The sequence below is a fragment of the Littorina saxatilis genome, linkage group LG2 (genome assembly GCF_037325665.1).
Source record: "Littorina saxatilis isolate snail1 linkage group LG2, US_GU_Lsax_2.0, whole genome shotgun sequence".
Classification (NCBI taxonomy): domain Eukaryota; kingdom Metazoa; phylum Mollusca; class Gastropoda; order Littorinimorpha; family Littorinidae; genus Littorina; species Littorina saxatilis.
Window position 1 is genome coordinate 49,556,700 of NC_090246.1, and position 24,360 is coordinate 49,581,059.

The following is a 24,360-nucleotide window of genomic DNA, read 5'->3' on the forward strand; positions in this document are numbered from 1 at the left end:
CCTAAACTTCGCAGAACTATTATCTGTGGTCACCTGCGTACGAATGAAACCATTCGAGAATGGCCGGTCGCTGCATAGCTCCCGATAATTTTTAAGTCCTGTGCTCTAAAATAACCATACTATCAACTTTAACATCAATAATTTTACGAAGTAAGCATTAAGGAAACTTGTGCAACTTACCTGCACTTTCAGTTTTCGCAAAATCAATGCGATACGGTTGATTTTCAGGACGAAACCGCGGTGGCACAGAGACATTTCGCGTGAAAGTAACCTGCGAACAGAGTTACCTCGCTTCTGTGACACGTCATCAATTTTGCCGTACACAAACTTTTCTATGTAGTACACAAAGCTCGGGACATCATCACTATTTGTGTGTTTACCCTGCCGTCTTCCGGACTGAGGCCGCACGAGAACAATCCATGCTCAACTGCGCGAGCGAAGAAATGAAAATCGGGGTAACCTGGCAAACGTTTGTGACGGCAGATACGAAAGTCACCGTTGCGAGGTACACGGATGTATATTCACGCGACCAAATATCTTCATCTATCGATAATGATGCCATGATTTGAAAATTAAAATGTGTGTTTGCCTTCCTGGCGCTCAGGCCGGCAAATTGTCTTTCTTCAGTGGATCGGATTTGTGACGCCGCGCGTTCGAAGGTAACCAGTTTTTTATCGGACGCAGCACGCGAGCAGGAGAGGGTCAGTTGTCCAAATAAGATTTTGTGCAGTTTAATCCAAGTATAAGTTATCGTTGAATGATAACAGTTATCCTTTCTAGAGCAGCTGTCGGTTTGGAATGTGTTGTGAACATGGCAGGGGTCTGTCATTCCACGTTTTGGCCGCCATTTTGTGAACAAAAAACGAAAACAAGCAGGAATAAGTGCTACTTCTGTCATATTATTTTCCTTCATGGTGATTTTGTTGATACTGCTACATCAGTAGAATGCAGTAATTATCTTATTTTGTCACCATCATTCCCCGTAATTTAAAAAATTGATTTTACTTGATGTCACCCACCGCAGTCACCATTAGCGAAGAACAACTCATTTACAAGGTACTCTTATGGGTAGTCCTGGGAAGAGGATTTTACATAATGTAGAAGTTGGGTTTTTTCTATGGAAACTATTTCTTGTTTTGAAGCTAATCTTGTACTGTGCCAAAGAATTATTTGCTTTTATTGAAGGCTTGCACAGCTGTTTCATTTTGCAAGTGGGTGTGTTTCTATTCCTGCTTTGTACCAATATGATTTGCAAGGTCATCAAATTCAGTGTTCGCCTGTTATCTAAAGCGTTAAGATTTCATGTGAACTGTAATCAAAAAAGAAGGGGTACTTTATGCACAATTGTCACAAACTGTGCTAAACACACTTTCAGTAAATGACTGTATATATAGAGAGATCAGTTTTCATGTATTTGTTGTGTCATACCAATAACTTGATTAATCCTAGAGGAAAGTGAAATCCTCTTGTTCAGTTGTTTGTTGTAATTTTGAGAGAGTGTTTTTGTAGATATTCTCCCCACTTGGGCAAGGTCCAAGCCAAAACTGTTCATTTACTTATCAAACTAGTTACTCACCAGTCTGCAAGAATTTTTATTTTTCCATCTGTAAAACAAAGAAGTAGACTTAAAAAAATGAAGAAGCTTTTAATTTAAGTTTTGTTGTAAAGCACAATTTATGATGTGACCGGTGGGCCAAAAAGGATTATTTCAGTATAGAAAACAGGATTCCAATCAAATAAGGGATCAGAATGCTTTAGATGGTCTGCAAAATGTTTTTAGTTGCTGCTGGCAAGCGGATTGGCCTTTTTTTTTTTTTTTTTTCTTGTCTTTCAGCTTACAGACTTTTCGACTTTTCGCTGGTAGCATGTGCCTCCTGGTAGTAAGGCCATTTTCTACTGTGTAGAAAACCAGAAATGAATATGTAAGATTTGTTTGTCACTACGCAACCCTATTCTTGTTTTAAATTCTTCGTTCTCCGTTACTGTGTTTGCTTTCCGTGTACCTGTGCTCATAACCCCTTCCTTCCAGTTAGCATTTGAACAACTCCCTTGTCCAATGTTTGTAACATGGTTGATATATCCATTGGTCAGAATTGTAAAACTGGTATATTTGTCAGCAAATGGACATGCCGTGTAAATAATGATATTCTTGAGTAATTTATGAAAGGTCTGAATCTTCATATTTGCATGTATATTTAGATGTGTGGATATACGTGCTACGGTTTACAGACTATTCTGACTGACAAATGTAGTACAGTATTCGTCAGAATAGGATGTTTTTTATGCTGGAAGTCAAACAAAAATTCCTGATTCCAACTGAAACCATTCCATGATACTATAACATATCTGCAGCTTAAAGCAAAACAGTGGGTGGAGGCTGTAGTGTGTAGTTCATCTGCTGACAATCATTTGCAGAACACGCTGTCTGTTGTAACCAGAAACACTTAATTTTTCATGTCATGATTGATTGTCATTGTTGCATATTGTATGGACATCATCAGGCTGAAGAAGCTCAGATCGTTGCTCTAAAGTTACCCCTGTCTAGAAACTTTCATGTCATGTAGTATTTCTTGTTTCGGTATTGTACTATATTTTGTACTGTATTATGGCTTTCGGAGTTCTAAACTAGCTATTTGTAAAATTCTAGAGAAGAATTAGCCTTTTCTTATACATTTATGTTGACTGTGTGAAATTATGGAAGTGATTGGTAAAAATTCACTAACGTATCTGATTTGTGATATGATTTCTTTGGCATTAATGTGTAGCTTCTCCCCAATAACCTTTGCCCTTCTTTGTGCTGTTTTTTGTTTGTTTATGCTGTCAGTGTGTCTTTGACATTTTTTTTATTGTGGTCTGCTTCAGTTTATTTAGCATTTTTTTAACATTTTGTCTGTTCGAAGAAAAACACCGAAACCACAGTTTGTCTTGTTTAGCTGAAAGTTTGATGTTAGATGCATTTGTTTATCACTTCATCACCCTGTAGTTCAAAGATAATTCTTGTGTATACTTTGTCTCTTACTCCCTTTTTTTAGCATTATTTCTTCAAAAGCATAACTTTGAAAGAGCAAAACAAAACAAAAAAGAAATGAAAACAACACAATTCTAAGATAAGTCATGGCATCCGTTATCATTACTTTTTGTTTGTTGTGTCTCTTTTGTGTCTACTTCAAAGGCTGATAGGTCAAAGTTCTTATAAATTTTGTTTTTGTTTTTTCCAATAAGTTAGACTTTCTTGTTTTTTGATTTGTAAAAAAAAAAAATTTGAAAAGAAAAACAGGTTGAGAAATGATAGCATGATGACATTGAACTGCCTTATACGCTGCAAGTTTAGTCATATTTGCAGGTGAAAGAATTCACATTTGAGAAGGGATGGGAAGACTTCTCATTGTCCAATACTAATCTCATTACAATTACTGTCAAGATGTTTGCAGTTGTGAACAAGTGTCTTCCTGTGTTGTCAGGTATGAGTCAGTGTACTTTTTTTGGGTATGATCTTCCTGTTTGTTTGTGGAAGTGGCCTTCTGTTCCTACAGCAGATTTTGTGTGTCCCTATTTATGTAAATATCTCTGCCACTTGACAGATGCTTTGGAGCAGTTGCACAAAAATATTTTATCAATAGTTGTTAGTTTGCAATGGAGAAGTTTTAAGTCAGTAAACTTTGAATTCTGTGTGTGTAGGAAAATGTGTGTGTGTGTGTGCGTGCGTGTGTTTCAGCTGATGATCATTGTTTTGTCATCAGTAACTGAAGCCGCTGAAAATGTTTTTGTGGAACTGCCCTCTTTTTAAGCATGTCTACGGTATTCTGATTATTTCATGTTGATCCAGTGCATAAATCGGGGTTTGATCTGTCATATATTCCATGGTGTGGTGTGCTCCTTGAAGATGAGTTCTACAGTGTTGTAAGAGTTGCACAATGTAAATCAAAACAAATGCTCATGTAGATAGATGTTGAGTTGCATGTAGAGTGTCTGAAACTTGTCGTAAATTGTCTCAGTCGCTCATTGTTTATGTCATGCTTACAGCATATTAACATGCTTGTTAAGATTGATTGTTTCTTAAATAATAGTAGTACATGTAGATACATGTTTTGATATGGAGTGCGCAATGGACAGTGCTGTTGATTTTTGTGTTTGTTGTTGTTGGTTTTTGTTTGTTGTTGGTTTTTGGGTGGGGTGTGTTTAGCAGACATGGGACTGGTCCGATTTTTATCGGAATTCCGATATTTTCCTTAGCTCACAGACCATTCTTGAGATCGATGCAAATTCGTTGAGAAAAAAGGGGGGAGGGGGGTGGTGGTATGAACCGTTCTGCGTCTGAAGTCAGTGCATTCGCACACCAGCACTCGCGTGAACCCATAGGTGGTGGTATGAACCGTTCAGCTGAAGCTGTCTGCGTCTGAAGTCAGTGCATTCGCACACCAGCACTCGCGGGAACCCATAGCAGTATCATGGGTCGCGTTTGATTGGCTGTCGATCTCCGACGATTATCGCCGGGGCTTAATTATTCACCGATGGCGGTTTGTGGGTTGTTTTGATTGGCTGCCGATCTCCAAACGCCGAAGGTGAAAAAGGTAGCATCATGGCATCTGGATTCTGTATTGTTTTGTCGGCTGTAGAAGCTCTTACGATCGACGACCAAAGTGTGAAAAACAAGTGGAAAGCCAACTGGCTGTCAGAAGAAGTGACTGTCACTATCAACAAGAAAGAAAGGCGCCAGCTCATTGGCGACAGTATCGCCAAGATATCCATTCCCGGTCAGGCCGTGTGCACGTGGTGCGACAACGACCACTGCGTGGTGAAATACGGACTTGGTATAGCATCTATGCATGGGGCAAGCTAGGAAAAGATAACTCTCGCTGCAAACCACGCCCACTCAAAAATCCGGTCGGCAATTTGGCTCCGGACCCCAGGGTCAGGTTACGGCAAAGTACGTTGTTTTGAGTGGTTGGTTGTGGACGATACTGACCGGTACCACTGGCAGATACATAGGGCTAGAGGTGCATCGACATTGTTTTCGCCAGGTCGCGAGAATTCTATAAAATAAATGCAAGCGAACTTTTGTCATTTTTTGAGTCACTTGAGAAAAAGTGACTCTATGTAATCGGTCAGTGTTAGTCTGTCCGGCCGGCCGTCCGGCCGGCCGTCCGTCCGGCCGTCCGGCCGTAGACACCACCTTAACGTTGGACTTTTCTCGGAAACTATCAAAGCGATCGGGCTCATATTTTGTTTAGTCGTGACCTCCAATGACCTCTACACTTTAACGATGGTTACGTTGACCTTTGACCTTTTTCAAGGTCACAGGTCAGCGTCAAAGGAAAAATTAGACATTTTATATCTTTGACAAAGTTCATCGGATGTGATTGAAACTTTGTAGGATTATTCTTTACATCAAAGTATTTACATCTGTAGCCTTTTACGAACGTTATCAGAAAAACAAGGGAGATAACTAGCCTTTTCTGTTCGGCAACACACAACTTAACGTTGGGCTTTTCTCGGAAACTATAAAAGTGACCGGGCTCAAATTTTATGTGAACGTGACTCATTGTGTTGTGAATAGCAATTTCTTCCTGTCCATCTGATGCCTCATATAATATTCAGAACTGCGAAAGTGACTCGATCGAGCGTTTGCTCTTCTTGTTTCTTTTTGCGATAGGGCGAGTGCACCACCGAAATTAGTTGATGAGAACGTAGTCGGGTGTTTCATCTTTCATTAGCAACTGAAAAAATAAGGGGAAAGTTTTGTGTGTGTGTGATTGTTATAAATCACACTTTTGTTTAAAATGCTAAAACATATTATTCTTGTGGGTTTTATAGCTTTTTAAAAAGGCATGATCTCATTTTTTGCTATCAGGAGAGGCCCCAAAATGGCCTTTATAATTCTAACATTCATTTTCCGTCAGGGGCCCCCCTGAACCCCCTACCGGGGCGTTGCCCCTAGACCCCACCAGGCCTAAGCGGCCCCTGGACCCCGGCTTACTTTCCTACTTTTTGAACATTTGCTGGTCTCATGTCTGGTTTAGATCAAGGTCAGGTGATGCGGCCAAACTGTGGAGATGACATCTATTGTTTAGAATGACTCACTTCTTTATTTTGAAAGAAAATATAATTAATATATTGGTAAAAGTATATGAGACCAATCCCACAGTGGGGCACTGCGGTTTTGAAATTAAAGGCCCCTCCTGTTTTTGGAACCGCAGGAGCTTTCTAGTTTGCTGTTAGGTAGATTTTTGGTTCCTCTTTCCTGTCATGCTCTCTTTTTCTTCATGAATTCTTTTCTTTTTTCTGCCTTCTTGCTCATTCACCTGTATTTTTTCCAAAAATCTCTTCTCTTGCCGCTTGTCTCGCGATTCATGTATAGTTTAATCTGTTAGTGTTCTGATGTAAGTCCAGCTGTAGATAGGTTAAGCCTATTTTAACATACTGGAAACTGGTAATCTTCCAGTAGGTATTAATTTAGTTTTACTAAAGCCTGCTGGGACACAAGTAATGGGTTAGTGCATTTGTAAACAGGAATCGCTTGACAAGTGGCCCCCTTCATCCCCCCCTTCCTCGTCCTGATATGGCTCTGCGTAGTCGGCTGGACGTTAAGCAACAAATAAACAAACAAACAAATATGACACCAAAACTATTTGTGATGTTTGACTTTTCGCTTATATCTGAATTTGAGATTCTTTTTCAAAAGTCAACTTTCTGTGTAGCTCTTTCAATATAAGGAGGACATGTAAAATGCTGTTTGTTCTGCTATTGATAAGCAGTTTGTCTAAAAATTGCTCTCATATTCTTTTCTTTTTTTTAAAGCTTTGTGTTTGTTGTATTGTGCTGTGTGTATGTGTGTGTTGGGGGTTATTTCGAATTACTTGATTTGTCATTAAATGTTTGCAGGATTGTGGCATGTAGTACTTATTCATCATTCCAGAGAATAATACCTAGTTATTACAGCATTTTTCACTAAAAAGCATAGTGTTTGTTACCAGGGAATTACTAGAGTAATTTTTCAGGAACCATCTCTGTCACGGTGCTTGCTAGTTGCTTCCTTGCTTGCCTGCTGTTTGATTGTTGTGGTTTGCAGAGGAGCAGGTCTCTTGTTTTTCATGGTAGGAAAATGTGATTTTTAAGAGTTTCCGCATCATCTCAGGTTCAGCGCGAATGTGTAAATGCATTATCTGTTGATAAAACAGTGCAGTGTTTGTTTGGGCAACAAGAGCATGATTGCTGGGGGCACAGTGCATAACTGTGTTTATGTAGACAGTCATACTTCATTCCATTTACATTCCAGTGTTGAGTCTTTTTATTTCTAGATACTTTATTGTAGGTTTTCATTCGAGTCAGGTGTGTTGGATGCTGTAATGTGAAAAGTGTCCATGTTGTTTCGTATTTAGAGTTTATTTTTTGCATCTACTCTGGCACTTTAATGATTTGTCTAGCATATATTTTGATTAAAAAACAACAAACAATAGAGAGTGATTTCCTGGTATGTGCATTCAAAGGTGTGTGTGTGTGTGACAGATTTTTTTGTAGTGTGTGTGACACATTTCTTGTTATTGCCCTTTGGTTGACAAGAGGTAAACTACTGCCATAACTAGGAAGTGGATTATGTATCGGTTTTGTTCTGTTGATCAACACCTGCAGTCAATATTTTGTTTTAATTTGCCTTGCACATTTGAATTAATCATGACAACAGTGCAGAGCCCTTAGCCCTTATGCAAGCAAAACGCATGCACATACATGAACTGACAAACTGATGATGGACGTGACACGTGTCGGGCACACACAGAGAGGAAGAGACAAATAACACACACACACACTGATGCATGCACGCACCGGTATGCAAGCGGGCCACTTTCTTTCTTTCTTTATTTGGTGTTTAACGTCATTTTCAACCACGAAGGTTATATCGCGACGGGGAAAGGGGGGAGATGGGATAGAGCCACTTGTCAATTGTTTCTTGTTCACAAAAGCACTAATCAAAAATTTGCTCCAGGGGCTTGCAAACCTCACTGGGAGAATGCAAGTTTCCAGTACAAAGGACTTAACATTTCTTACATACTGCTTGACTAAAAATCTTTACAAAAATGGACTATATTCTATACAAGAAACACTTAACAAGGGTAAAAAGAGAAACAGAATCCGTTAGTCGCCTCTTACGACATGCTGGGGATCATCTGGTAAATTCTTCCCCCTAACCCGCGGGGGGTAAGTGGGCCACACAGAGGCAGATCCAGTGGTAGTTTTATTAAATAACAACACACGCACACATACTGTAGATTATTGCAGAAATGTGTGTGCCAATCAGCACGGGAAAAAACAATGCTGCTGATTTATTATGCAATGGAATGGATGATCACACATGCCGCAATGATATGAGAGATCTGGACCAGGCTGGTGCCCCTTCATGAGAAGCTGCATGGACCTGTGGAGGCTCTTCATAAGACCACCAGCTTCATTACCAGAACTGGACTCCAAGTTTAGCATTGGTGAACGACAAGAAGAAGAAGAATATGACTTGATGAATGAATAATGCATCATAAAAACAACAATAGGAGAGCATCAATTCTTTGTGAATATAAGTAGACCAGTTATTGGAGGACAGTGGAACCTCGTTTTCACACATCCAAGACCCCCTTACACCACCGTCAACCAAGACCTCATTTTTCAGATTTTCTGTTCATAATGTAGATTCATCCCCATTATTAGATTCCCTCCCTTTTAACATCTGATTTTCTCAGATGTTTTGAGGTCTTCAACTTCAAGTTGGGTTCCACTGTATCAGTTCAATTTTCAAGTCGCTGGGACGGGCTGTGTATATCGCCGTCGCATGAAACTTAACCTGAGTGCACATTGCAACGTCGTTTGTGTCTCAATCTGAACATTACCCTCAAGTCCTCAAGATCAAAAACAAAGACGTTGTGCAAATATTAACACAGTCTATCGGTGCAACAAAAAAAATGGCTGATTCGGCGTGATAGCTGCACACTCGCTTTGAACGTTCAGCCTCATGACAAGGGCGAGTACAGGGTCACGTTACACAGGCGCCAGACACCCACAAGTATTTTGCCACTATCATATTGTACAGCGTAGAATAAAGGAGAGAGGTTCACTAGTCCGAGGGTTCACTAGTCCGAGGGTCCACTAGTCCGAGGGTTCACTAGTCCGAGGGTTCACTAGTCCGAGGGTTCACTATAGACGCTTGAACAAAGGATATTCAATTTGATTTGTTTTTATTTTGTGTGTGTATGTGTGCGTGGATGTGCGTGTGCGTGCGTGCGTGTGTTTTTCACTGCTGTGGGAACCAAATCGAAGAATATTCTCATAAAAACACTGAGTTGTTTTCATTCAAAAAGATAATGTGGTGTTTTATATTTTGACTGAAGAAATCTCAGACTATTTCCCCCAAGAAACTTAGTTATTTATATTTTAACTGAAGAAAGGATATTAGATGTATCAGGATACCGCCCCGACTGGACAATTAGGCTACGTGATCGAACTGCCTACAGTTTTTAGTCATATTATATAGCACCTCGGGTTTCCTTTTGCCCGTTATCCCACCGACCTGAATTATGGAGAGGATCGAGCCTGGGTTGTACTAGAGCCTCACACATAATTTCATTGAAATCGGTTCTCAAACATCGGATATCTATTTGCGGACAGACACACACACACACACACACACACACACAGTGAAACTTATATACCGCCTTTTAAGGGGCGGTATAATAACTGGAAAATCAAGCGTCTGTAGTAAACCCTCGGACTAGTGAACCCTCGGACTAGTGAACCCTCGGACTAGTGGGACGTTCCCGAATAGAGCAAGGCGGCAGTTTTACCGCTGGCTATCACCGATATTGTTTTCTCCTGAAGTGCAAAAATAATTTAAATTTACATTTTCTGGTCCTTTTACTGAATTGCTTTGGTAACGAAAACCTTTGTCAACCCCGGCCTGCGAAAATAATTCAAGCGATAAGCGATATTTGGTATGTGGACGAGTGCTTTTGTCTCATAATTGTATGTAGCCCTTCAGAGCAGTGATGAGTCACGATTGTTTTCGCGAGAAGGACGGCACCTCTACGGATGGTTCTTGAACAAATACAGCTTCGCCGACTGCAGGAAATCCGGTCCCACTGAAATCGTCAGAGGACGTTGCTCAACAAAATTAATGTAACGACAGGCATATTCAGAGGACGTTACTCAACTAATGTGACTATGACACCTTCAGAGGACGCTGCTTAACAAAATAATGTAACACTGACATCTTCACAGAACGTTGCCCAACAAATGTAACACTGACATCTTCACAGAACGTTGCTCAACAAATGTAACACTGACATCTTCACAGAACGTTGCCCAACAAATGTAACACTGACATCTTCACAGAACGTTGCCCAACAAATGTAACACTGACATCTTCACAGAACGTTGCTCAACAAATGTAACACTGACATCTTCACAGAACGTTGCCCAACAAATGTAACACTGACATCTTCACAGAACGTTGCCCAACAAATGTAACACTGACATCTTCACAGAACGCTGCCCAACAAATGTAACACTGACATCTTCACAGAACGTTGCCCAACAAATGTAACACTGACATCTTCACAGAACGTTGCTCAACAAATGTAACACTGACATCTTCACAGAACGTTGCCCAACAAATGTAACACCGACATCTTCACAGAACGTTGCTCAACAAATGTAACACTGACATCTTCAGAGAACGTTGTTCAACAAATGTAACACTGACATCTTCAGAGGACGTTGTTCAACAAATGTAACACTGACATCCTCACAGGACGTTGTTCAACAAATGTAACACTGACATCTTCAGAGGACGTTGTTCAACAAATGTAACACTGACATCTTCACAGAACATTGCTCAACAAATGTAACACTGACATTAACAAAGGATGTTGCGAACGTACAGCTATGAAAACATATGTTTATTGATGGAATAATTATGCTTGGTAACATGATAGCGACAGTGTAATACAAAATGAAATAGAACTGATACACCTCAGTGAAATAACGTACCCTTTGATACATCAATAAACATAAACAACATATGGTCAGATGCAATGCTTTTACAAAAAAAACGTAATGTAACAAAGAGCACAAACTTGGAACATACTCACCGATAAACTTGTCTGGTGCATTTACCCCTTTTAAACAACGCAGACAGCTCATAGTTACCCTCTCCATGTCCATGTATTTGCAATAAATTATTTGTTTCTTCTCGCCGCGGGATGTTGCTTTCATTTAAGACAAATCTTACAAAACCAACTGGCCTTGGAGATTTTGACAAATCTGACAAAACCACCATAGAAGTTTAGCTAGACAAATCTGACAAAACCGCAGTAGAAGTTAAGACACATTTCAGAGTTTATTTCAGTTCAGTCCAGTCCGGTTCAGTTCAGTTCAGTTCAGTTCAGTTCAGTTCAGTTCTCAGCCGGTTTGAAGACAGATTGAACCAGCAATACAGTTTACATTTTGTAATCCTGCCGATTCGCCGTGGTCCTCGGATGCGAGGAACCAGCCATAATCATCATCATCATCAGTCACAGACAACTTTATAACAGTTTCCTGGTTAATTTCTACGCCTGGATATATAAAAATGGAATCATGAAAGCGAGAATCTTGCATAAAAAACACCGGAAGCCCTCAGACGGGAATGCTCGCCCCCAAAACAAGCAGGATTCTGGTCCAGGGCTACTCTGGCCATAGTTAGGATAATTAAGGATGGTTATCCAAGCCATTGCTGGCTTCTGCAGTTCCTATGCTCTTGATCTTGTAAATTACCGCAAATCTGTCCGCCACGCTTTTGGACAAGAGCATCTTTCCTCTGGAACACATACCAACAAAAGCTTGCTGCTTTCCATGGCCAGTGGGAATGTGTTATTGTTTTTATTGTTTTCTTTTTACTGAATTATTTATTTAGTAACTGACACGACTTGTGACAATCTGTGAATTAGGTCCCAACTCCGCACAAGAAGGGGCCAGTTGTGTTGTTGTTGTTGTTGATGATAACACACGTGTGTACGTGTGTGTGTGTGTGTGTGTGTGTCTGTGTCTGTGTGTTGTTGTTGATGATAACACACGTGTGTGTGTGTGTGTGTCTGTGTGTCTGTGTGTGTGTGTGTGTGTGTGTGTGTGTGTCTGTGTGTGTGTGTGTGTGTCTGTGTGTCTTTGTGTTGTTGTTGTTGACATTTTCCAAGTGGAAGAATGTTAAATTATGTAAAATCCTGGACAGATTTGTGGGGGTTTACAAAGATCGTTTACATGGATGAAAAATTTCTTTAAACAGATGTACACTGACGGATTTCCCCCCGAGCACTGTGTTAATTCGCATTATAGTCATTTAGGCCTCTTCTACGTAGTTTACCGGGAAAAGTCCTTCTTGGCCTGTGCGCATATTTTTACCGGTCCACCAACTTTCCTCCGTCTTTTCAATGAGTTGTATCTTGTCCCCTTTATGGAAAGCAACCTCTGCCGGTGACTCGGCTGTGAAGGCGTAGAGCGCTTTATACAAATTTGAAGACTGTAAATAAAAGAAACAAAAACAAAATATAAAAGAAAAAATCATCATCATCATCATCATCATCATCATCATCATCATCATCATCATCATTAGTATCAATAAAGCAAATTTAGCTTACTTCCACTCATGATATGTTAAATGACTTCTGCAGATCTTTTTTCTCTCTCAGGAGCTTGTATTAAAGCGCCGGTCGATCGAAGTATCCAAATCAAGTAATACGAGGTGACCCCCCTAACAAAATGCAACTCACAAATTATGGAATGTTGGCCGAATTACTTCATATTTGGTGTAGATTAACTTTAGCTTATACATGACCAGATTACAATGTGGCAAACGTGTTGGTCAAATGGTCTGACTTAAGTGAAATTTCAAAACAAAGTTTCCAATTTCGGGGATCGACTCAACAGTACGAGGTCTGGACTTGAGCGGTAGCCCAAAGTAACCCGCTTTAAGCCCTCCAGATTATTACCTTTGGGGTTCTCTGAAGGACCTAGTATACCATAACCAACCATGGACTTCTTCTTCTTCTTCTGCGTTCGTGGGCTGAAACTCCCACGTGTATGACCGTTTTTACCCCGCCATTTAGGCAGCCATACGCCGCTTTCGGAGGAAGCATGCTGGATATTTTCGTGTTTCTATAACCCACCGAACTCTGACATGGATTACAGGATCTTCAAGTTTTCGTGCGCACTTGGTCTTGTGCTTGCGTGTACACACGGGGTGTTCGGACACCGAGGAGAGTCTGCACACAAAGTTGACTCTGAGAAATAAATCTCTCGCCGAACGTGGGGACGAACTCACGCTGACAGCGGCCAACTGGATACAAATCCAGCGCGCAACCAACTGAGCTACATCCCCGCCCCGTAAGACCTCCAAATTGTTACCTTTGGGGTTCTCTGAAGGACCTAGTATAATACCATAACCAACCATGGACAATCAGTGACTTGAATACAGCAAATACAGACAGATTCAGGACATTTCTCATGGAGGAATGCGTTCAAGTCATTCAGTGGTGACTTTTGCGAGCCACTGACCCATCCCCTTTTTTTAACACTTCTCTCCTTTAAAATATTTCTTTTCACATATGTTCTGTACATAACGGGTAAGTAAATGTACCACCATTTTCAGACTTACTCTGTTGGACTATCTGATGATTTAAAGATGTTTTTGGTCTTACCACTGCACGGTTCGAGTCATATTCATCAACGAGTTTCACGTCGAACTCAACATAGTTTTTAATGCAAGATAGTTAGTTAGTTAGTTGTTGCTTTTTGGGTCCAGCGGACCATATAGGCCAAATCAGGACTCCTTTTAATGCAAGAGAAACTGTGTTTAAGTATATAGGGGAGGAATGAGTTAGGTAATACCACTTGCATCACGAAACAATTCCCCGTCAGTTTACATTGACTCTTTAATTAATATGCTACGTTAATTAATATGCTGCATTCATTTTGCAAGTTCAGTATTGTAGGCGTGTCTAAACTACAGCAAAGCGAGTTTTCCTTGGACACCTGAAGGTTAATTTCACCAGAAATTTGAACTTCTCAAAATGGTATTAAGATACTTTATCTTAAACCTTGATTTGGGAAGCACGGGCCTTGTACAGCTACTTGCCTCTGGCTGGTCTCTAAGAAGAATGGCGGCGTCAGCTTTGCGGGAGACGGATACTGTGCGGTGATGGTCGATCAGTTTGTTGATGGAGTTGAAAACGGAGTTGGGCCACACGTAGTACTGCCCGTCCGGTCTGGACAGAATCTTGAAGTGTTGTGGGGAGCTGCCGTGTCTGAAGAAGAGGTACAACTTGGTTACAGTACGTCGTGACCTAGCTGCATTGATTTTGCTTCATGATGTTGATTGTTGGTCAGCCTCAGGAAAACGCACGCACCCAGTCTCTCACTGTGATGCGCGCACGCACAGCACACACACGCACGCACGCACGCACACGCACGCACGCGCACGCACCGGCACGCACGCACACACGCACATACACACACACACCAAACACAAACGCACACACACACACACACACACACACACACACACAAACACACACTGACACACACCAAACACAAGAACGCGCACACACACACACAAACACACACACACACACACTCACTCACACACACACACGTACACACACACACTCACACACACACACACACACACACACACACACACACACACACACACACATAAACACTGTCACACAACAACAACAAACAACAAGGATAAAAAAACACATTTTAAAAAACACACAGAAAAAACGACAGACGGAGAAAAAAAACGAGGAAGATAAATGAAAAAAAAGAAATACAATCATTTGACCACTCTACCATGTCATCAACGTGTCCCATAAAAAATAATTTAAAAAAAATGTATTGGTCACATTATTGCAGCCTTGACAAGCATGTCAGAAATTCAATGGGTCGAATGACCGACGGACTCGCTGTCAGAATGATTGGTCATTTCCAACATTGCTGTTCAATGACATATGAGCGACGTCTGACCGCCTAGCCCGGCCCTAATAACGGATGGTCTTGATCGGCGCTGAAATGCTCTGGTTGTGTTATGATTAGTGGACCCCCTCCCCCCCCCCCCCCCAAGACTGGCCAAGAACCCGAGAAAATCAGGTCTTAAAACTCTTTATTGTTATCATTGGGATGAAGTAAGGGTCACGGTCTTAACTGAGTATTGCACAGTTGTCAATCTCGCTAGTGCATCGTTCCGCCAGCAGTCGCAGCCCAGGCAAAATCTTACCTTGCTAAGCTAAAAGGTATTTCACTGATCATGTGTACCCTTCACTGATTCCACCTTAAATCAACACACACACACACACACACACACACACACACACACACACACACGCACCGCACGCGCACGCGCACACTCAAACACTGTGACACACACTGCGACACACACTGCGACACACACACACACACACACCAAACACACCGCACGGCACGGACGCGCACACACACAGAGACACTGTGACACACACTGCGACACACACACACACACACACACACTATTACTAGCACATACACTTTTTAACAAGTAGCTTCACTAATTCCACGTACTTGACTGACAAGGAAAAAGAATTTCTGTCGGATTCGCTGTCTCTGATGAGAAAATAGCCATCGTGGTGAAGAAAGCGTCCCGAGGCATCTTTCTTTACTAAGTGTGCTTCGGCTGCCAGTCGGGACATCTTGGCCTTGTACCAGCTGAAACATTAACCAATACTTTTAACTTTTAACACTGACACTATGATAATCTTATCTAAAAAATTCTGCTTATCTTATCGTATTTGAAAAATGAAAGCGTTGTTCACACAACAACAACATCATCATCAACAACAACATCAGCAGCAGCAGCAGCAGCAGCAACGGCAACAACGGCAACAACAACAACAACAACAACAACTGACACCAGTAGCAGCAGCAACAACAACAAAACGCCGCTCATCTGAGTATTCCAAACGTTGTCTCGTGTCAAAGACATCATTCCTGACTTGTCACAATAATTATGTATAACATCTTGTTCTATTACTAGCACATAAACTTGAGGATCTGTCGACACACATGCGCTTCCAGTGTACTGTATGAATAGTTTGTATGTCGTTTTATCTTTAAATTCACAGTGTATCTTACTCGTTCGGTTCCATCTGCAAGTACGTTGAGGGCACAACGCCTTTTTCACCACCAATCTCTGCCTCGTACCAGTCTTTGTCTTCCAGGTTAACCACCTGTAACAATTCAAATGCCACAGAACATGAAGAAAAAACCCGCCAAATCGACTTTTGTCGAATTACACTGTGACATGCTGCTAAAATGCTGTTTCCAATGTTTTCACACCAGGATTTAAATGCTCCTTCGTCAGAATGATTTGAAGATTCAGTCAAACCAGTCAACGACGACCACATGGACCGACCAAAAGTGGACGTTATAGATAGGTGGTCGCAATGGAAGGGTGAATTACATGGGGGGGGGGGGGGGGAGGGCTTGTCGGCCGGGAGCCTGTGGGTGGTCGTTGTGGGCAAGTGGTCGTTTCTTCTTCTTCTTCTTCTTCTTCTTCAGTTCTTGATCACACTTATATTGTCAGGCCGGACAGCGAGACGAATGTTGCTGTCTTCTCCAGGTCTTCCTTTCCTCCGTACAGCTTGCAGTCAGTGGAGGGAGACTGCAGTTGTCCACGCGGTTTTCCTCAGGCTCTCAAGGATGGTGCATCGCTGGAAGACTGTGTTCAGTGGTCTGATCCTCTAGTCCACAGCTGCACGTAGGGGAGGAGACCAGCTTCATCGTGGTCGTTTTGGAGAGGTGGTCGCAAAGACAGGTTCGACTGTAACACCTTTCCCGTGTAAACCATCGCCGGTATGGATACACATCACGGATCTGGCCAAGCTTTTACAGGGGATTGTACCATGCTTACACTTGGATATTTACCGAAAACAACATCCTGGTTGCGTTCTGTACAGAGTGGGAATTTTATGATGGATATATTTGGCAGAGTGACAATTATTTATGTCAGTTACAACATTAAATTATGACTAGGACACAATTTGCGTGTTTCCAGCTTGACTCGCATTAAAGGAAGAACACTTTTCCACGGCCCATTATGCACACACACACATACACTCACACACATACACACACATACACACACACACACACACATACACACACATACACACACACACGCACACCGGCACACACACATACACACATACACATACACATACGAACACACACACACACACACACACACACACACACACACACACACACACACAAGCACACACAACACACACACACATATATTTCTATATATTAATATATATTATATTATTTCTGATGTTTTATAATAATAAATATATATCTATATATATATACGACTTGTGTCTGTGTGTGTGTGTGTGTGTGTGTGTGTGTGATTGATCGCCATGCACGGCCAAAGTTCTCGATGGATCTGCTTCAAATTTGGTGGGCTTATTGACAGAGACCCCGGACACAACCTGATCGATGAGATATTTCAACACGTGCTCTCAGCGCGCAGCGCTGAACCGATTTTCGTTTTTCACTGCACGTTACTATTTTTAGATCTCCCTTCCTTCGTGCGATGGCGTCAATCGATATTCCCGTTTGTACGTTTATATTTAGAAGGTCACTGCACGTTACTATTTTTAGATCTCCCTTCCTTCGTGCGCCGGCGATGCCGGCGTACACCCGGCAAAGCCGGGTCCCAGCGACGGCCGGGTATTCGGCTCTACTTCTTCCCGGCGAAGCGGGTAATCATCTAGTATATATATACACACACACACACACATATACACACACACACATATACACACACACACACACACACACACACACACACACACACACACACACACACACAGTTATTTGAGAACCTTGCTTGTCGGTAATTTGTTTGCAAAACTTGTTTGATCAAATTAGGCATAGGACTTGTAATTCAAGCATATTAGAAAGGTTCCAATACAAAATTCCGAGTTACACAAAGCTCGTTTTTAGTAGCCTATAAAGTGAAATCGGCAACGGGTCATACTGATTATACTGTTTTATATTATTCAAATATCAGTTTCCTTTGACAGGTTTCCTCTTGACAAATATGATGCAATCCCTTATTTTTGGACTTGCCAGTTATTACTCGGCCGGTGGTTTAAAAGAATGTGTGTGTGTGTGTGTGTCGGTGTGTGTGCGTGTGTGTGTGTGAGTGCGTGTGTGTGTGTGTGTGTCAGTGTGTGTGCGTGTGTGTGTGTCTGTGTGTGTGTGTGTGTGCGTGTGTGTGTGTGTGTGTGTGAGTCTGTGTGTGTGTGTGTGTGTGTGCGGCTGAGTGTGTGTGTGTGTGTGTGTGTGTGTGTGTGTGTGTGACTCAAGTGTGTGTGTGTGAGTGTGTGTGTCAGTGTGTGTGTGTGTGTGTGTGTGTGTGTGTGTGGGTGGGTGTGTCACAGTCAGTGTGAGTCACAGAGAGAGAGAGAGAGAGAGAGAGAGAGAGAGAGAGAGAGAGAGAGAGAGAGAGAGAGAGAGAGAGTTATTCTTTGAAAAGAAATACTGGGTTTTATAACGCCTAACACGATCATTGGCCTATGAATATGTCTAATCGTACTGTCAAGTTGACAGTGGACGCTCAGTTTCTATGTCAAACCAGTCTCTTCAGTCCGTTGCCGTCGACTGAGTCAGTCAGAATGTGTTCTCTGTGTATCAAGTTACTCTGTTGTCTGTCTGTTGTTTACCGGTTGCCTTTATCGTTATCTCGGTCTCATTAGGCACCGGCTGTGCCACCGTGACTTATAACGCGGAAGTTACTCATTGAAACGACGCAAATATGCGACAATACTTGATAACAACAGTCCCGCTTTGTAGTAAGACCCAAAGTACGGTTTTTCTAAGCCAACGAACATAACCATAGTTCTAGCCTAATGTCCCACAATGCAGGGAAGGTGTCAAATGCCACACAAATTAGAAGACAGAGAAAAAAAATGCGAGTGTCTGTTGCCTACCGAAGCAAAATCGTAGAGAAAAGCAATTGCTAGTCAGTGTCCCTGCACGGCCTTATTCCATGATCAAGGAACACATAAAAGCTATAATGGCTTACCGTACAAGGATATATATAGTTAAGTTAATACACTCTGAAGTTGAAAAATACGCCACAAGAAGCTGACAGAAAAAGCTTATCGCCAATAACAATGTTACAAGCTTACCTTTAAAATGTCTCCTCGTTTGAAGGAAAGCTCGTCGTCTCGTGTCGCACTAAAATCGTAAAGTGCCTTCGCCTCCATCGTCGTGTCTTGCTATCACGGTATGTACACAGTACGTGTGTACCCAGTCAGTGTACAGACACACACACACACACACACACACACAAAGCACTATACTTTTATGTGCGTCTTTCGGCTTGTATTCAGTTACACACGGAGGGACTCAGTGAAGGTCTTGAATTGACATGACGTAGCAAGGACACTGCGAGCGTATTCAGAGGTCCCCGCAGTTGAATAGATCGACTCAGTGAATAAGCGCTATGAAGCCATGACTCAGTGAACTGTTTTTCAACATGCGCTGTATACATGGAACACTGAACTGAGATTTTGATCTACAAAAATACTTACTGGTTTTGTGTCACGATTTGTGGCAACAGCAGTGTCGTATTTTTTTCCAAGAAACGTGGAGGATATATAGGTAGGCCTACTATACTGCCGTTGAATGGTTAAGGCACGTACATTGTAGAATGAAGGTGTGGTTCATCTCGGTGGTTTTATGCTGTTAATAAGGAAATGATGCCTATTTATTTTTATGTTTACTTTACTACACACGAGGTATTAGTTAGGACACATGCACACACAGACGTAGGCAAACACACACAGACATTGACTGATGACAATACAATACAATACAATGCAATGCAATGCAATACAATACAATACAATACAACGCAACGCAACACAACACAACACAACACAACACAACACAACACAACACAATACAGGGGCGGATCAGTTGCTTTGTAAGGGGGGGGGGCACTTTGAATCGAAAGTGAATGTGATGGGCGCAAAGCGCCCAAATTTGCTAGGGGGGTCCGGGGGCATGCCCCCCCTGAATTTTTTTTTGCCCAAAGAAGCAAAATGGTGCTATCTGGTGCCATTTGAACTTAGAAATGGTCATAGAATCAGCATAGAATAATCTTTTTTTTTCTTCTTCTTTTTTTTTTCTTTTTTTTTCGGGGGGGGGGGGGGGGCACGTGCCCCCTGTGCCCCCCCCCCCTCGTCCGCCCCTGCAATACAATAATACTTTAATATCTGAGCCCTAGAAATTGCATTGTGGCTGACAATTAAAAACAATGAACGTATAACAACATTAAAACACATCAATAGAAGCAACTCGAGTCTATCACACCGGCACACACACACTGACACACATACAAACACACACACAAACACACACACAAACACACACACACACACACACACAAACACACCCACTGACACACACACATCTCTCTCTCTCTCTCTCCTCTCTCTCTCTCTCTCTTCTCTCTCAGGCTCTCTTCTCTCTCAGGCTCTCTCTCTCTCTCTCTCAGGCTCTCTCTCTCTCTCTCTCTCTCTCTCTCTCTCAGTCTGTCTCTCTCCCTCCCCCTCCCAGTTGGTATTAAATTAGAACTGTGCGTACCATAGCTCGAATATGTAAGCTGGACATAACCTCAACTCAGTTGATGACCAGAGAGGGTCCGATGCTTCATCAATAGAGTCGTCCCCCGACGGTGGGTCGAAGTACAGTAGAACCCGCTTATTTGTTTGGCTTTCTTATATCCGACGTTTTTCTTATCCGGAGACCTCGGATATAAAACATATTAAGACACTGTATTTCTCTTATTCGAGGATTCTATTTTTACATCTCATGCCGAGAAGAGGAGTTGCATTATAATTAGTATATGTCCGCAAGCAGGCGCGTGAACATGATGTGTATACATATGATTATGCATGTTTCTGTTTGTAAGTGCATGTCGTTGGGTTTACTGTGTGTGTGCGAATTAATATTTATGTGGTTTTGAGAGAGTGAGAGAGAGTGAGAGGGAGAGAGAGAGAGAGAGAGAGAGAGAGAGAGAGAGAGAGAGAGAGAGAGAGAGAGAGAGAGAGGGAGATGATGATGATGGAACTGGATATAGGTTTAGACTACTTCTTTTCTCACAAATTGTCCTTACATCCAAGCACAATTCTATTAGATGATAAGTAGAACAAACAAACGAACAAACACACAAACAAACACACAAACAAACAAACAATTAAATCAGTTAAAAAAAAGTATACAAGCAAGCAAACCCACAACATGTTGATAGAAGCAATTAACACATATAAAGAACACACATATATATATATATATGATAATGCAAATGATTTCACCAGAGTATCATAATTTTAAAATTTTCTGAAGATATAATATTATCTATTTTCGGACATGGCAGATTGTGAACACTTTCAATCAGCGCGTACATAACAAACAAGTCGCGTAAGGCGAAATTAATACATTTAGTCAAGCTGTCGAACTCACGGGATGAAACTGAACGCACTGTATTTTTTTACCAAGACAGTACAGCTTCGTCAATCTCCGCGTGAAGGAAATCGTTCACCTCCCACGTGCAAAACGTAGTGATATTGACACGCCAGATTAGCGCGGTAGCGCAGTATTGTGCTAAGCAGGAAACTGTATTCTTGTTACCTTTCTGAGCTTGTTTTGAATACAACCTATCATATCTATATGTTTTTGGAATCAGGAAATGATAAAGAATAAGATGAAATCATTTTTGGATCGATTTCTTAAATTTTAATCGTAAGACTAATTAATCTATTTTCGTTAATTGTGATCACATTTTAAGAGTAAACATAACATATGTATATATTTTTAGATTCAGAATGTGATGAAGAATACGATACAATCAATTTTAAATCTGTTTGCGAAAAATCAATTTTAATGACAACTTTAATGAGCAAACTCCTTAATTAAATTTTAAGCCTCCAAGCTGAAATGCCATACCAAAGTCCGGGCTTCGTCGAAGATTACTTGACCAAAATTTCAACCAATTTGGTTGAAAAATGAGAGCGTGACAGTGCCGCCTCAACTTTCACGAAAAGCCGGATATGACGTCATCAAAGACATTTATCAAAAAAATGAAAAATAGGTCTGGAGATACCATACTCAGGATCTCTCATGTTGAGTTTCATGAAGATCGGTCCAGTAGTTTTCTCTGAATCGCTGTACACATGCACACACACATACACACACACGGACACACATACACACATACACCCTCGTCTCGATTCCCCCTCTACGTTAAAACATTTAGTCAAAACTTGACTAAATGTAAAAACATATATATATTTTACAGAGTACGATCACTTTAACCTCTTTATGTGATGGTATTTTTCAAAATGGGGGTAATGGTACGTTTTGCAGTTTTGTGAATCATTTCACGGTCAATTGTTTTAATTGTGTAATATGTGATTGTGTGGACTGTGCTATCTTTTGTTGTATTTTGTGTGTGTGCGTGTGTGTGTGTGTGTGTGTGTGTGTGTGAGCGCTAACTTGAGTCGCTCGCCGGGATGCTTCCTTTCGGGAATTGAGAAACTGATCTAATTTTAGCTCACTCAAACGTCATGAAATTGAGCTATTTCCAGCATAGATATGATTTCCAGCCATATCGGAAAGACTCAAATAGAAACACATCATTACAACAAATGTAAACCGGGGATTAATACCACTCACAAAAAAGGTCTTGTGATTGTTACTGATTGGTCAGATTCCCTATTCATTTACCCAACCCTCGTTTACTGATATGAGTCTAAAATTGGCTTGTCATCATATTCAAAATTCTGAATAATAAAATCTGTCTAAAAATAAATTCAAACATGTTTCAACACACTCTGAAATTTCGCTGGCAAAATACTAGCAAAATCTATAGTTTTGGTCAATCGGTATCCAAAGTTTGTTTTATATAATACGCGCTGACATAAAACAAACGCTCGCGACCACCGCGACTCTCCGAAGCGAATTCTATTCCCACTAGACGGCCATGTAAGAACCACAGGAGCTTGTATGAAAGCGCCGGTCGATTATTATTTACTACTTCATCCTTACTGTATCCTTGCTACAACTATTCACTACTAGTAGAAAGGATATAGTAAGGATGAAGGAGTAAATAATAATCGACCGGCTTCGATACAATCTCCTGTGGTAAGAACCGTTCTGGTGACCACACACTGATTTTCCTTATAGATTTTAACACCACAGTAGCCTACTAAATCTAAAATCTTGGGCCAATACTTCGAACCACCGGTGAGAGAAAAAGTTGGTTTATGTGTGTTTTCCTTCTTTGGTCTTACTATTCTCGTTTAGAGGGTCGGGTTCAACGCTAGAAAACTATATATCATTGGACTCAGGAATTAGTAAGGAATACAACAGTATCACTTTTGGGATTCAGGTGCCAATATTCAAAAATAAAACCAAGAAAATAAACCTGAAAAAAGGCAAAGCGGTTTGAACAAACATTTCACTGTACAGATTTGTATGCCGTTACAAAGTAGAAATGCACACTCTTAAGTCATGGACAGAAGCAAAGACTGATTTGGTAACATTTTGGAAGAAAAGCCTTAAAGAATACTGCTACCACGGTATCGCCTTAACACTTTTTTTGAAACACAAAAATAACATCATCAAATAGTGCTATAAAAAAACTGAGCGGAAAAAACAGCACAAGGACATGTCCTCAAAAATGTATGTGTCAATTTTTATAACTGAAAAATCCGTCGTGTAGTTTTTGAGAAATGCTTATCACACACACACACATACACACACACATACACACACACATCGGGAGACAAATCTCACCCTCGCCCTCGTTAAAACATTCAGTCCATACTTGACTGAATGTGAAAATGTAGGGGAAGGGCTCCTAATATGGACCACTTTTTGTTTCATGCTGATAACTAGCTTGTTTTCTTGCGAAGAAAGTTCATTTTGTGTTTGGTAGTCATTCTCTCTTAGGTTAACCGTTAGGCCTAATTAGAGTGAAATAGCTTTGATAGACATTGAGCAAAAATTAAATACAGAAAAAATCACAAATGGTCCATATTAGGAGCCTGGGCGCCTAATATGGACCAGTGAAGCGACCTTCACGAATCACTGTAAAAAATTTTAAAAAAAAAGCCCCCTATACTTCAAAATAACATGATACAACTTAGTGTGCAGGTCAGACTAACTAAAATCAACTTCCACGAAAAGAAGACTATTTCTTATATTTTTTTGAAATCTCGAGGGCTAGTTATA

At 41.1% G+C, this 24,360-nt stretch overlaps 2 protein-coding genes and 1 long non-coding RNA gene across 5 annotated transcripts in view; 1 reads left to right on the plus strand and 2 right to left on the minus strand.

The window, feature by feature from the left end:
• LOC138959133 (small ribosomal subunit protein eS24-like) overlaps positions 1-24,360 on the minus strand; it is a 434,279-nt gene that overhangs the window by 381,230 nt on the left and 28,689 nt on the right. The window lies entirely within an intron of this gene.
• On the plus strand, positions 1,054-4,710 carry LOC138959134 (uncharacterized). The gene is made up of 2 exons (XR_011453632.1): positions 1,054-4,290; positions 4,360-4,710. It is a non-coding gene; the product is annotated as an uncharacterized lncRNA (long non-coding RNA).
• Positions 8,237-19,515, minus strand: LOC138959132 (growth factor receptor-bound protein 2-like). Its single transcript, XM_070330493.1, has 6 exons — positions 19,248-19,515; positions 16,180-16,274; positions 15,610-15,753; positions 14,147-14,315; positions 12,266-12,532; positions 8,237-12,203 (listed from the first exon to the last, which is right to left on the minus strand). The coding sequence occupies exons 1-5, from the start codon at positions 19,323-19,325 to the stop codon at positions 12,353-12,355; spliced, it is 666 nt and encodes a 221-aa protein (XP_070186594.1). The 5' UTR covers positions 19,326-19,515; the 3' UTR covers positions 8,237-12,203; positions 12,266-12,352.

Excerpts from the sequence above, each read along its gene's own strand:
- LOC138959132 (XM_070330493.1), bottom strand. The coding sequence starts at position 19,325 with ATGGAGGCGAAGGCACTTTACGATTTTAGTGCGACACGAGACGACGAG. Across the intron at positions 15,754-16,179 it reads TTGCAGATGGAACCGAACGA|CTGGTACAAGGCCAAGATGT; the intron begins GTAAGATACACT and ends TTAATGTTTCAG. Across the intron at positions 14,316-15,609 it reads TCTTTTTCCTTGTCAGTCAA|ACACGGCAGCTCCCCACAAC; the intron begins GTACGTGGAATT and ends CCTCTTCTTCAG.